This window comes from Phoxinus phoxinus (assembly GCF_949152265.1).
Source record: "Phoxinus phoxinus genome assembly, chromosome: 20".
Classification (NCBI taxonomy): Eukaryota; Metazoa; Chordata; class Actinopteri; order Cypriniformes; family Leuciscidae; genus Phoxinus; species Phoxinus phoxinus.
The window spans coordinates 27814136-27827561 of record NC_136895.1 but is presented as its reverse complement, the minus strand read 5'-3'; the positions used below and the strand labels follow the sequence as shown (position 1 = coordinate 27827561).

Genomic DNA, 13426 nt, shown 5'->3' with positions numbered 1-13426 from the left:
ACGATATTGATGACGAACAATTTTTTTTTTCAGATTGCAAAATGGTTTGCCATAAGAAGTGCATTAGTAAAATCGTCATAGATTGCTCTACATTCTCCTCCAAGAAGGTAAGAATCCAATCCTAAGCGTTTTGGAGAAGCTGTTATTTGTGACCGGTCACGGAAAGTAGGGACACAAGTCGGTTCTGGAGCATTTTGAGTTATTCACAGATTCTGAAAGTGTAGTCTCCAAGCTTTCCATCGATGTGTAACACATGGTAATCTGATAATATTTGGAGAAGTTGTGGCCATTTGAAGGTAGGCACTCAAAAAAATTAAAAGTGGAGAAATCTGCCTCTAAAGATTGAGCAGTTCTCACCTCTCTCTGCTGCTGGGAGTGACAATAGGGCTCATTTACATCTCATTTAGATAAGCCATACCCCCTGTAAAGCTCCCCCTGTAAAGCTGTAAAACACATGTTGTTTTATTAACATTAAATGTATAGTTCTCCCCAAATGTTTAGTTAATTGTCATCATTTACTCTCTCAAGTTGTTTTAAACCTGAATATGTTTCTTTATTCTGTTGAAGTTATTTGGAAGAATGTGGGTAACCAAACAGTTGATGTTCCCCAGTGACTTCTATATGTATTTCCTATGGAAGTCAATAGGGACCAGCAACTGTCTGGTTACCCACATTCTTCCAAATATCTTCTTTTGTGTTCAGCACAAGAAATAAATAAATACAGGTTTGGAACAACATTAGAGTGAGTAAAGAATGACAAAATGTTTATTTTTGGGTGAACAATCCCTTTAAGGACAAGTGGCTGCATGTTTACTATTAGAGCTACTGTCTCTTTAAGACCTGAAAGCAACGCGTCTAATATGTACGCATAATATGACACGCAGATTTCTCTCAATTTAGACATAACCAACTTTCTTTATGTAAACCTTGAGTGTATTTGACAGTATTCGCTCAAAAAGACTTGAAAGATAACTTAGTCCAGTATCCAGGCGCTGTTAGACAGGCTTTTAGTGCATGCGCGCGTCGGCTGTTTGCGCGCAGAAAAGCGCATTAGAACAGCGCTTCAGCAGCGAATGACATGTTTAAACGGCAAGGCTTTAAAGCACATGCAAATAATGAACTTTTGAGAACTGCAGTGTCCTGTTCCTCTGCGTAAACATTTAATGTGAGTATTTGTCGCGTTGTACACTGGGCTGTTGAGACGCAGACTGCTACAAAAGCATGCAGCAGCTTGCAGCAAGGATCACAGCGCAACTTTGAACTATATCGATGCGATATGGTCTAATTCCATATCCCATTTAAAAAATATATCAATATATATTTTTTCTATCAATATTATATCGCCCAGCCCTACCACGCTGTTCCCTTGGAGGGCGCGGGGGCAATAACAAAAGAAACAAAAGCCGGCTTATCCAGTATGGAAATACACACAGACAATGACACGCCCCTACTGCGAGCTAGAATCTCACAAAACAAGCCGATTTCAACCTAAAAATGTACGATTTTAAATATACCAATATTGATATCTAAAACATGGAGAGGCTTCTTCGTGATCTCAACTAACAGATTCTGCAAAAAAGCGAAAATCACCAGTTTTGAAAAAAAAAACGCTTCTTTCTCATTTTGCTCAAAAGTTGTGCTGCCGACTTGTGTCCTTACTTTCCGTGGCGGGTCACATTTTAGCGTCTTGTTGATCTTTGTGTGCTCTGGGTCTAGTGTGATGATGAGTCTGGATCACAACACTTTGGTGTGCGCGTGTGCCACCTGGTCAATAACAAGACCCCTGTGCCAGTGGTTCTGGAGATAATGATGGAACACGTGGAAATGAACGGCCTGTACACAGAGGGCATTTATAGGAAGTCCGGCTCAGCCAATCGCATGAAGGAGCTACACCAGCTGTTGGAAGCAGGTGAGTCATCATGGATATTACTAGAACTCAATGGCACATTGGGAAGACGACCTCTTTGTAGTCTCACATAGCCAGACTTTTGACTGTTGGCATGAGGTTTAGTAGCTAACTCTGCCCACTTTGATAACTTTGTTTAATGACTTGTGAAGGCCCAGAGAATGTTTGTCTGGAGGATTACCCCATCCATGCGGTCACTGGCTTGGTCAAACAGTGGCTAAGGGAGTTGCCCGAACCTCTCATGACCTTCACCCACTACAATGACTTCCTCCGTGCCATAGGTTGGTCCCCATGACACCTTTCTCTCGCCCTTATGGTATCCCTCAGGCTTGCTATAACGCTTTTGTTGTCTTTCATAGAACTGCCTGAGAAGCTAGAGCAATTGCAAGCCATTTACAGAGTTTTAGAACAGCTTCCAACAGCAAACTTCAACACCTTAGAGAGACTCATTTTCCACCTTGTCAGGTACAGATGAGTTTATTCCGTACACAAACGCTGTGTGTAGAAAACCATGCAGCAGTCACGTGTTAATGCTCTGGTTTGATTTCAGGGTTGCGAAGGAGGAGAAGAGCAATCGGATGACGCCAAACTCCCTGGCCATTGTTTTTGCCCCCTGCATTCTCCGCTGTCCGGACAGCGCCGACCCGCTCATGAGCATGAAGGATGTTGCCAAAACCACCACGTAAGAACACTGCAAGTTATAGTGTGTCCTTCAAAAGAATCTGTTGTTTTAAAGTGAAGTCTCAAGACTGAATCTTTACAATCCTCAGTTGTGTGGAGATGATACTTCACGAACAGATCCGGAGATACAACGTTAAAATGGAGGAGATCGAGCACCTGGAATACGCTGAGGCATTGGCTGTCAATCAGCTCAAGCTAAAAAGACAAAACACGGTAAACTTGACTTACCTTGCCTTACCTGACGTTTAGCAGAATGCATTTCGCCATTATTTGGAAGTGGTTTGTTTCTAGATGCCTGTGAAAAATCCCCATATTCCCCCCCCTGAACAACTACTTTCCCCAACAGTCCGCAACCTTCCATAAGGCACCAACAGAGAGTAACTGTCGCAACAATTTTTTTGCTTCTCTTTTTTTTAATGTCTCTGTAGTGCTGGCATTTACCTCTCAGATTTATCACTCCTTACAAAGAAGTGGCGGTACGTATGCCCCTGTGGTATTGTGAACCCCAGTAGTGTGGCATGTTCATGCATCCAGTGTGCATGCAGCGCAGAAGTCATACCCTACTAATACTAACTAAACCCACTGCATGTGTTAGTGTCACTTTAGACCTGTAGACATTCAAGAGGGTGTGGGTGTAGTGTGCTGGTTTTGGGTGGTCACTGCAGTGAATGGCATGAATTACAAAGTTATGTGAAATCAGTTGAGCTGAATATTAAGCAATACCCATGCTCTTAAGCAATACCCATGCCGTTTGTATACTAGGCAACAGGCAATTTTTGTTTAATTAAACATTTTCTTCAACATTAATAGTAAACAGCATGAAGACAAATAAGTTGTAAAGTTTGACTGTTAGGCTTTCTTTTGTTTTTGATTCCTACAAACCTTTGCATCTCATGCCATGGAAACTTCCAGACTTGACTTGTATTTAGTTCCTTTAACATCCATCCAAACGGTTGAACCTTTCCTTCTTCCAGACTTACTTTTATGAAACATCTCTAGCACTCTTCATTTCCACTTCAAAAGGGATGGTTGTGCCACACTTAAAAACCTAAAGCAATTTCGTCAATTCGATCACAAGTGGACAGGTGTAAGCGGGTGTACAGGTGTATACGGGGTCGAAAACATTTTTAGCTTGTCCATTTCCACCACTTCCAGAGGTAGTCAAAAAGCACATTAGATCGGACTGCTTTCGTAGTGTAAAGGCTCATGTGGTTAAATGCATTCGAACAGCCACAAAAGACCGTCTAATCTCCGCCTACTGATCTAATGCGTAAACATTATGGAATTCGCGCTAGCCAGAAAGGGTTTAAACTTTGTCGACTGAAGACCCAAGTTTGATTTGAAGACGAACAACGTACCGAGCACAATGTTTTCTCACCATTCCTGATTTCGAACACACTCACAGCGTTCGGCTGGTCTTGCGGCTCTCAAAGCAGAAACAAAAGTTGCTGCTCTACTAACTCCTTTTGCGTTCATATGTAAATTGTGCAAGCTTATTTTGTACATTAGATCGAAAGATCTGAAAAAGCCCATACATTTACACGCCCATAGACTCTCCCCTTGAAGAAATCAGGACAGAAGTGGTTGAAAGTGGACAAAAGAGACGGATTAAAACACCAGGTGTAAAAGGGTATGTGTCTACTTGTGATCCGATCCACCAAAACGCATCTTAATATAAGGTGTAAACAGGGCCATAGACTAACTGAACGGGAACATAATAGATTCCTATGATTTAGTACTGTAGACCTTTCACTGAAGAACCTCCTTTCGGTGTTTCCCTTTTTGTGGCAATGAGGGAAGAATCTTTCATGTAAATCTCATTAAATTAGCGATCTATTTGGACTCTAGGTTCGGGAGAAGCCAGCTTCCGACCTTCGCGTTGTACCTGAGAACGAGACCCTGGATTCAGACGCGGAAGCTGAGCGAAGCCTGATGGAACGGATCAAGTCCATCAAGCAAGAAAAGTATGTAGAAGAAATCTCACAAGACCACTTGGATCATTCGAGACGGATTGCATGACTCTTGAGTGGTGTTTGTCTTTCAGAGAGGACATCGCCTGCAGGCTTCCTGAACTAGACCAGCCCGGTTCTGACCAAGAGAACCTGGACTCGGAGGCGTCCGTCAGCTCTGAGAGTCTACTGGACGAGCGAGCAGTTTGTTCGGACACGGAAGGTCAGTATTAAGGTACAGACTCCCTCCGTTTCGGACCAATCTCCTTTCCTCTCCTCTGCAGTAGTCACCCATGTGTGGGTCCTGTCCCTGTTGTGTGTAGCGCAGGTCTGGACGGGATGTTCCTGGCGCATTTAAAGAGGGTGGCGGTGCCATCCACTCTGTAGCAGGTTGTGATCTCTTCTAACCCAAGTGTTTCGGTGTTATGTGCATGTTTGCGGTGACGGGATTCAATTCACGTTTATTTGTATAGCCCTTTTCACACATCATTTCAAAGCAACTTTACAGAAAATGCATGAGTCCACATTACAATTTCGAGTGACTGTTATCAGAGGTACCTGTCTAAGTTATGTATTTCAGAAATGTACATATACAAAATCACAGTTAGCTAAAAGGGTGAATAATGTAATAATTGAATGCAGAAACAATAAGCTCATTGAAGTAATGAATACTTGTTTGTTAACAAATGATTATAACATTTAGAAAGGGTGTATGGTGAATGAGACACTGCATGTTGTCTTCTTTTATGACTGTTGGTGGCATGTCTTGGGTTCTGCATTGGGTTTTCTCCTGCTTTGGGGTTGATTGGTTCTGTCTCCCTATTGTAGGACAACCAATGGTAGTGCCAAGATTATCCAAGCCAGCTTGCCTTCCTAAGTCTGTCGTCCTGGCCCAGGGAGGCAGCACACGGGCTGACAGCTCCTCTCTTCCTTCACTGTCTTCTCCCAGGCTTCAGCTCCAGCGTCGCCACCCTATCATCCCGGGAACGGTCAAACTTCCCCCAGGAGTCCTGTGCCACCCGACTGTACGGTCTCTCCCTCCCCGAAAATCCCTGTCGCTCACCCTCGTCCCGCGGCGCGAGCAACCCGGCCGTCGCAAAGACAGCATCCAGTCCCTCTACATCACAGCAGGAGCAGATCTCCTCTTCCCGTCCTCAACCGGGTCCTCAGACACCTCCAGCACACAGGAGCTCCAGACCTCCTCCCGACGATTCTCCGACCCGGACCTTGCTTTCGTAAACGACACTGTTTGAGTTGCAAAGCTTGCCTGCTCTCGAAAGAACGTTTCGATTGGTTGACGCCATTGGAGGCGACTGCTTTGCCACGGTCATAGTGACTGATAAAGAGAATTGTCTCACCTAGCACTTTTCCATACTAATAATATATTGGATTTTAAGAGACTTTTTTTTAAGACTCAGATTTGTGCTGCATACAGGCATTGACATGTCAATGTTTGTTGCTTGATTTTTTTTAATTTTATTTTACTTTTTAGCATCAAGAAAAAACAGTCCTGCACCTTTTTGTGTCCTTAACGAACAGGAAAAATTAATTCAACCATGAGGATTATCACCTTGATGTTTGGTTCATCTTAAAAGACTTTTAAGCTGTAGATTCTCCTTAAAGTTCTGCACAAACACTCAATGGACAAGTTTTGACTTTAGGGGGAAAGATGCAGCACTAGACACTTTCCTCTTGGACCAGAATGCCATTTCCCATAATAACGCGAACTCTTCTTTTTTTTTCTTTTTTTTATTCTGATAAGCGATATGACACTTTGGATCTGCGTGGATGTCTATTCAGAATAGCTTTGTGTAGGACTAAATACAGTTAGTGGCCAAGCCATTATGTTTAATACTAAAGTCAAGCGATACGTCTGCTGTTGAATGTTGTCATGATTGAAAAGTATGGAACGAATGCCGGCTGGATGTTTATGATGTCAATTGTTTTGCGTCATGTGGACCGTATGTGCCTATTAGTATCGCTGTTTTTGAGTCCTCAGTGATGTTTTACGCATTTATTGGAGAAATGAAACTAATTATTTTCTTACAATACAATTTGTACTGGCCGCAAACTTGTGTGTCTTTCCCATAATTCTTTGTGGCTTCATTTTTACTCCAGAGGCATCACTGACCATCTGTCATTCTCTGCCTGTTCTTTATAATCGATATTCCTAATTATCACCTTTCAATGAATGAACACAGAACCTTAAATTAATGAACACAAAAACCATTAATTCATTATTTAAAGCTGTAGTGTTTTATTCAAAAATGCCTGAGTAAATGTAAAAAAACACTTTTCATTTGTGTAGTGTAAAAAAAAAGTAGTAAAGCAAATCTATAAACAACATTTAAACACGTCAAATATAAACATCAATGGAACTACAGAACGGGCAGAATCAAATGCAGAATGAATGCAGGTAAAAGCAGGAGTTGCAGAGTTGTTCCCAGGCTTGTTTCTGTGCCATGGCTTCTTACTTGAGCTGCTCTGTGTTCAATTACTGGCTGTTCTGTGAAGGCAAAAATTAGGAGTAAAATTAAACTCTTTGAAAACTATTAGATATTTTGCTAATAGAGCAAAATGTTTGGCATGCAAAACAATCTTGTTCAACATGTTTGACTATTTATACCAACTCTTTAGATTGCAATCACAAAGAAACTCCAAATGTATTAAATTAGCCGGCATTACAACACACCTTTGACCAGCAGTTGTGTACTGTGATCTAATCCCACATCTGGAACGAAGCAGATGTACGTTCCTCCATCGGAGAGCTGAAGATCGGTGAGTTTGAGAACGATCTGGCCCTTCTTGAGCTCTTCAGGTAAAACTTCTGCTCTGTTCTTGTACGCTGGGTCTTGTTCCTTAACTGAAACTTTTCCATGGATAATATCGTATACATTCCTGTTGTCGTTGTGTCTCCAGTAGACTGTCAGGTGTTTTTCTTCAAATGCAATGCTTCTGGGACTGCACGACAAAACAACAGAGCCTCCTTCAACGCCTTCAACTACCGGATGCAGAGAGGCTAGAAAACATTAATCGTTCACTATTATTATACAGTAAGGTCCAAAAGTCTGAAACCACATTAAATATCTGAGTTTTTTCTCAAATATTTTATATTACAATTATTTCAGAATTTCTAGATCCGAAATCAAGTGTTGCTTAAAAATCTGCATTGATCCGTGACTTTGTACAGTCAGATCATTGAAATGTAAAATGTTCTTTGGAACTTTTTAAATCATGCTGGAAATGTTTTTCAAAATGATTCAATGTTTCGAAGCGTTCGAATCTCCACACTCTGGCGACCTCTGCTGGTCAGAACAGTGTAAATGCAACAAACTATGCCAAACATGCATAAAGACAGCTTCTACAAACCCATTGCAAATGTTTCATTGAATTCATCTATCTAATATATATCTTTTGTCATCTACATTTCTCATCTATATACATCAAGTCGTCTATCTTATGTCATATATTTAGTCACCTTTGTCATCCATCTTTCTTATGGCATCTGTCTTTCTCATCTATCATCTGCCTGTCTATCCTAATCTGTTCTATCTTAAATTCCTAGTACTACTATTATTAAAATGACTTATTTTACCCAAAGAGGTTAATGTTGAGACAGCTATTTTCTGAGGTTTGAAATGTTGCATTATTCCAAATAAATAGATTGAGATTCACAAATAAATGTAAGGATTCACACAAAAAAAATCTAATTTACAAATAAATAAAGATCCACAAATAAAACAATTTTAAAAAGTAAAAAATAATAATATATATAGCCTATATATATTTTTTATTTTTATTTTACAAATGGGCAACTAGGCTTACAGTATTTGCTCTGTTCTTACCTGTATCTATCAACAGAACCAACAGATAGATGAAATAACATCTGAAAATCAAGAGGGAACATTTTAATAACAATTATGCTGAGCAACGTCAAGTCCAAAAATCAACGATATGATTGTTGCCAGATTGGATGGGCGAGCTCCAGTATCTGTGATGCTTTATTTACACGTGTTCGTAGGCAGTGGTGTAGTCTAGTTTTTTGTAGTGAGTATACTGTGACCCCCCCCCCCCCCCCCCCCCCCCCCCCCCCGCCTAACCTGTCTCATCACCCCATAAGCACCACCACACTCACTAATGCATACAGTATGCAACGACATGTAATTGAGAGCATTATGAGACTAAGTGTTATCAACATGTCAATTTATTATAAGCAACACAAGACTTTAACAGCCAATGACATTTACAGCGGAGGAGACTGGACTGGTTTTCTACTGTTTATTGTTAATCACCATTTATCTCAGCCAGTTAAGAGCTACATTTAGCCTTAGATGTTATATGAATATGGTCCCTGAAGCACAGGTTTTATCAGCTGACAATACTAATAATAAATAAAAAAACATTATAGGCACAAAAACAAATTTACTTTTAGAAATGGTGCTTTTGAAAGAAAATGGTGTTATTGTTTTGGCAAGTTTACTGTTTAAATTAAAACATGTATGAAAATTTGTGTGATATTCCTTTTTAAAATAAGTTGTAATAGATTTAATTATTATTATCATTTTACAGAACATTTTACTGTGCAATTTCTTTCATAATTTCTTTGAGTTTATATCGAACTTTTATTCTGACAGGTTGTCGTAAAGACATTACAGTTTCTGTGTGTGTATGATAGGCTACGAATGAATGACGATAGTTTTATCAAATGAAATGGTGAAATTGTCATGAAGTGACTCTCATAGCAGCTCTGTGATGAAGTTCACATGTGTAGCCTACATCATGTCCTCATAGCTACAGTGAAGCGCTGAAAACACCACGAGCGCGAAGTCACGCGCGCTTCAGTGTGTGTGTGTAGTAGAGCACACATTGAGCGCTCATTCCCAGAGACGCGTTGAAGAACTGCAGTCTCTTTGAGTTTTTAATATTCACAGACACTAGTCGCGATTTGATTCATTGTACAGCCCTACTTTTGATTTATTCATTAAAAAAAATGACCAAATTCCGTGACGTTCTGCTTTAATACAGTGCGAGTGGATTCCGCGATTTGATCTGTGTCCATTGCAAACACAGACGCGGTGAATTTATGAATAAAAGGGTGAACGTTCTGTCACAAAATGAAGTTGTTACGTATCCTCAAGCTTTTTTTAGTGGGTATACGGAAATACTTGGCATTTCCTAGTGGGTATACGGCGTATACCTGCGTATCACGTAGACTACACCACTGTTCGTAGGCTATCTACATAGGCGTCGATTTCGGGGGGGACGGGGGGGACGCGTACCCACCAGATTTCGTCATGAGTCATTTTGTACCCACCACTTTTTAGGGTTGCTAGTAGGGCTTTAACGATACACCAAACCCACGATTCGCTTCGTATCACGATTTTTTGGGGGATTTAAAAATAAAATAAAAAGAAATTCGGTGCTGATGCAGTGGTGACCCGTTCATGTAACATATGGTGTGAACGCACCATAAGGGTGGCGCTGCCAATAAAGCACCTAAAAGCTGCCACAAAGAACTGGCAAAAGTAATCTGAATATGTCAAATATAGCAAGGAGACATTTTTATTAATAAACAAGTGTTTTCTGTGTCGCTGCAAAGATGAAGTTGACGATGAACGCGGCAGAGAGAAATGCACATTTCATACGGATTACATAGTTTTCTTTCGTTTTGAATTGTTATGTTTAAAAAGTATGATTTAAAGCGTTCTGTAGATAATATATATATTTCTCAGGTCTATGAGGCATAGGCTGTGCTGAGTTTCGGTTCATTTATGAGACGAGCTCCAGTTCATGCGCAGGGCGCCTCCGTGTCGTCGTGATATCTAGGCTATTATCTGCGTTACTTATTATTTATTAAATCCAGGCAATTGGTTGATGAAACATTGATTAAAATTAAGATACAATTAATACAAAACGAAATTCACTTTAAAGAAAGGCTTTGTGCTTTCTGATTGAGGTCTGTGAAAGTTTTAAAGCATCTTTTAGTGCCGATTTCAGAGCGGTCACGTCCGTAACATTGTTTTTTCCTCATAAATGCGAACTAAATAAAATGATTAATAAAATTAATATTTTATGTTCTGTGGAGCTCGTTTTATTTTTTTCTCACGTTTATATTAATTTCTGATTAAATACTGAGTGCATGGAGGAATATAGCCTAATCCGCGCTCAAGCGCATGCATAAATCTTGCCGCAAAAGCAGGCTAATGATATATGTCTGAAAAATAATGAGGCATTTTTATTGTTTATTAATAAAATATATATTTCTAAATCAGTGTCGGCTCCAAACATATCTATATACATCTCTGCTGTAAGTGGATGCGCCTTTAGAGAGAAATGCACCTTTCATATGGACTAGGCCTACAGCCTAATCAGCCGGTATTTGCTTTCGATTCAAATTTTTTCGTTTAAAAGTGGATATTTCGAGCTTTATATAGAAATATTCATCACGTTTTTGAGGCTATACACTGTATTTCAGTTCATTATTGAGACGCGCTCCAGTTCACGCCATGGAGATAATTAGGCTATAGCGCGCCCTGTTTGTTTTATTTTATTTTACAAAAGCACAACGTTTTCTTGTAATTGTGAGTTTACCCAAATAAAAGAAGGCTACTTGCGACTGATGCGTTATTCCTTTTGGACCTCAAAAAATATTGAGTATTTAAAGTTGTTTCCTCTAGGAAAATGCAAGTGTTCGCTCCGACGCGTGCCATGCAGTGCGCGCACACTCCGCACACACACTTTGGATATGCACCTAATATCCATATAGGCTAATAGCGAACATTTATCTAGGTTAAAGTTAGAGCGAGCTGCCATGCCAGACGGATAAGTCCTTTTCATGTTTAACAAATCAAATCATGCATTTTCTACCTCCTGCGAGTATAAGCGCTGCACCAGTTTGAAAAGGGTAAAAGCAGTAGCGAGGGGCCCCACTGATGTTGCTGCGTCTTTATATTAATATTTCTGATTGTTTAAATGATCAGCCCTCGGGGGCCCCTTAAAATGCGGGGTCCCAGGCAATTGCCGCCTCTGCCAGACGGAATGCCATACTAGGTTTTTGTGAAACGCCGCCACTGCTAGTAGCTTGCAGAGCTTACATTAGTAAGCTTCAGGACATCGTCTTTCAAAACATGACCTAAGCGAAAGATAAAAAAAAAATGAATGCGTCATTGTACCCAGCACTTCTGAAAATGCACTTCCGAATGCGTCTCTGTCCCCAGCACATTTCAAACCAAACTGACGCCCATGGCTATCTATTAAAGTAGCCTACATGACTAAACATAAAAGCGAAGAAAAAACAGCTGCGTTTTATTTTTAAAGACCAGCCCAATTTTTGTCCACTCGCTAAATGCATTTTTTTTCCGGACCGACCCGATCAAAAAAAGCCCGGGAACCCCCAATCTGGCAACACTGGCAACATTTTTAAAAAAGGCCTACCGCCTATTTTGGGTGTAGCCCAGAGGTGTAGCCTAGCTGAGGGGAAACTTGATTGGCTGCTTGGTCCAAGCAAGTTAGTTACTGACTGACAGCTATTTTGTTCAATGGAATGAATGAATGTGCATGAATGAAGGCTGCCTCCTTGTCATTTCTTGCTTCTAACAAAAGACAGACGCTTTTGTTTGCTTGTTTGCTGTACTGTCACACAGCAGCTTTTAGGCATTTTCTGTCTTTTGTTATTAGCCATAAATGACGAGGAGGCAGCCTCTCGCAATGCAAAGTCAATGGAGACGGTTGGATTGTTATGCACATTCGTTAATTTTCAACGAGTGTTGAATTGAAACAGGCCATGAAACATACTTTTGACTTATTTCATTCAAAAATGTCCCTATGAATAGAGTTGTTTCTTTAAAAAACATTATATTGCACATTTAGCCTACATACAACAACATTATAAAAGGGTCATTCTATCACACATTGCACTTTAAAACATAACTGAAACATTCATTCAATATCACACGCCTAAATACCCTTCCAAATCTAAATACATTGTACACTGAAAAGGAATGATGATATTTAACTCTACATCGTGCAGTTTAAGTTGAGAAAGCAGTCTTACCGTCGGTACTTGTTGTACTGTGTGTGAGGGATATTCTCAGAATTAGCCGCTAATAACATAGTCATACTGCATCTCTGGTAAAAACTCATTTTAAAAAAGCCGCCTTCTCTGTAAAAGTTAAAGTCATGAATGTTGCACCGCCTTTAGTAGCAGGTGATTCGCACAGGTGCGGGGATGACGTCAAACCCCGCCCCCTGGAGTAATTTTTTACATTTGAAAACAAACGTTTTTAAAGTAGGCTACCGGTAAGTGATTCAACGGTTGACCCAAACAAACATACAGTCAAGTAAGTTACAGCAAACTGAATAGGTAAACATCAGCTAAATAACAACATTTATCCTAATATACTCAATCAAACCTATAATTAACACTATTTGCATTAAATAACTTCATAAATCATCATAAATGTGTTTGAAAGTTGATTTGCTCTTCTCAAAAGTTTCTGAATTTCATTTACATTTTTTTCTTACAATCATATTTGTTTACTAATTTCAATGCATAAAAAAATACGAATTTTAAATGATAAATGATAAAAAAAAATATTGACTTTACCAATGTGTTCAGTAATATGGTCTATATATAGGCTATATTGAATTACATATTAAAAAAATACAATTTACAAAGCTGTACAACTAAAAGGTTGTAGACTATATTTATATAGATTTAAAAAAAAATTACAATCATAAGAAGCATGGAAATATTGAACAAGTGCAGTTTATTGGATTTATAACTTTTTGCTTGATTAAATAAACGCTTTGTCTATAAGAAACCTGCATGATGTTTTAATGGTACAAAGACTTCTTATATGTAAAAAGATCAAAGCACATTTGATGTCTC

At 39.6% G+C, this 13426-nt stretch overlaps 2 protein-coding genes across 28 annotated transcripts in view; one reads left to right on the top strand and one right to left on the bottom strand.

Annotated features, from left to right (window-relative positions):
- Nucleotides 1–6625, top strand: part of LOC306987968 (myosin IXB) — a 57636-nt gene extending 51011 nt beyond the window's left edge. For 6 of the 27 annotated variants that reach the window (XM_079592640.1, XM_079592635.1, XM_079592636.1 and 3 more), the window contains 10 exons: nt 34–107; nt 1717–1909; nt 2059–2187; nt 2266–2371; nt 2457–2588; nt 2677–2800; nt 3016–3063; nt 4436–4551; nt 4632–4759; nt 5365–6604. In XM_079592640.1, coding sequence (XP_079448766.1) covers nt 34–107; nt 1717–1909; nt 2059–2187; nt 2266–2371; nt 2457–2588; nt 2677–2800; nt 3016–3063; nt 4436–4551; nt 4632–4759; nt 5365–5789 — 1475 coding nt within the window. In that variant the 3' untranslated portion in view covers nt 5790–6604. Of the gene's footprint in view, nt 1–33; nt 108–1716; nt 1910–2058; nt 2188–2265; nt 2372–2456; nt 2589–2676; nt 2801–3015; nt 3064–4435; nt 4552–4631; nt 4772–4864; nt 4983–5364 lie in introns of those variants that run through there. The other 21 variants (XM_079592633.1, XM_079592632.1, XM_079592628.1 and 18 more) reach the window with 14 other exon arrangements.
- Nucleotides 6626–6765: 140 nt separating this feature from the next.
- Nucleotides 6766–12790, bottom strand: LOC306988010 (CD276 antigen homolog). Its single transcript, XM_079592708.1, has 4 exons — nt 12590–12790; nt 8382–8422; nt 7229–7555; nt 6766–7042 (listed from the first exon to the last, which is right to left on the bottom strand). Exons 1-4 carry the CDS (start codon nt 12676–12678, stop codon nt 6915–6917), a joined length of 585 nt encoding a protein of 194 aa, XP_079448834.1. The 5' UTR covers nt 12679–12790; the 3' UTR covers nt 6766–6914.
- Between the last annotated feature and the right edge of the window lie 636 nt (nt 12791–13426).

Bases quoted from the DNA above. Each gene is read 5' to 3' on its own strand.
- LOC306988010 (XM_079592708.1), bottom strand. From the start codon at position 12,678: ATGAGTTTTTACCAGAGATGCAGTATGACTATGTTATTAGCGGCTAAT. The intron at 8,423-12,589 runs GTAAGACTGCTT...CTTGATTTTCAG, and splicing joins CAGTACAACAAGTACCGACG to ATGTTATTTCATCTATCTGT. The intron at 7,043-7,228 runs GTGTGTTGTAAT...TTGCCTTCACAG, and splicing joins TACACAACTGCTGGTCAAAG to AACAGCCAGTAATTGAACAC.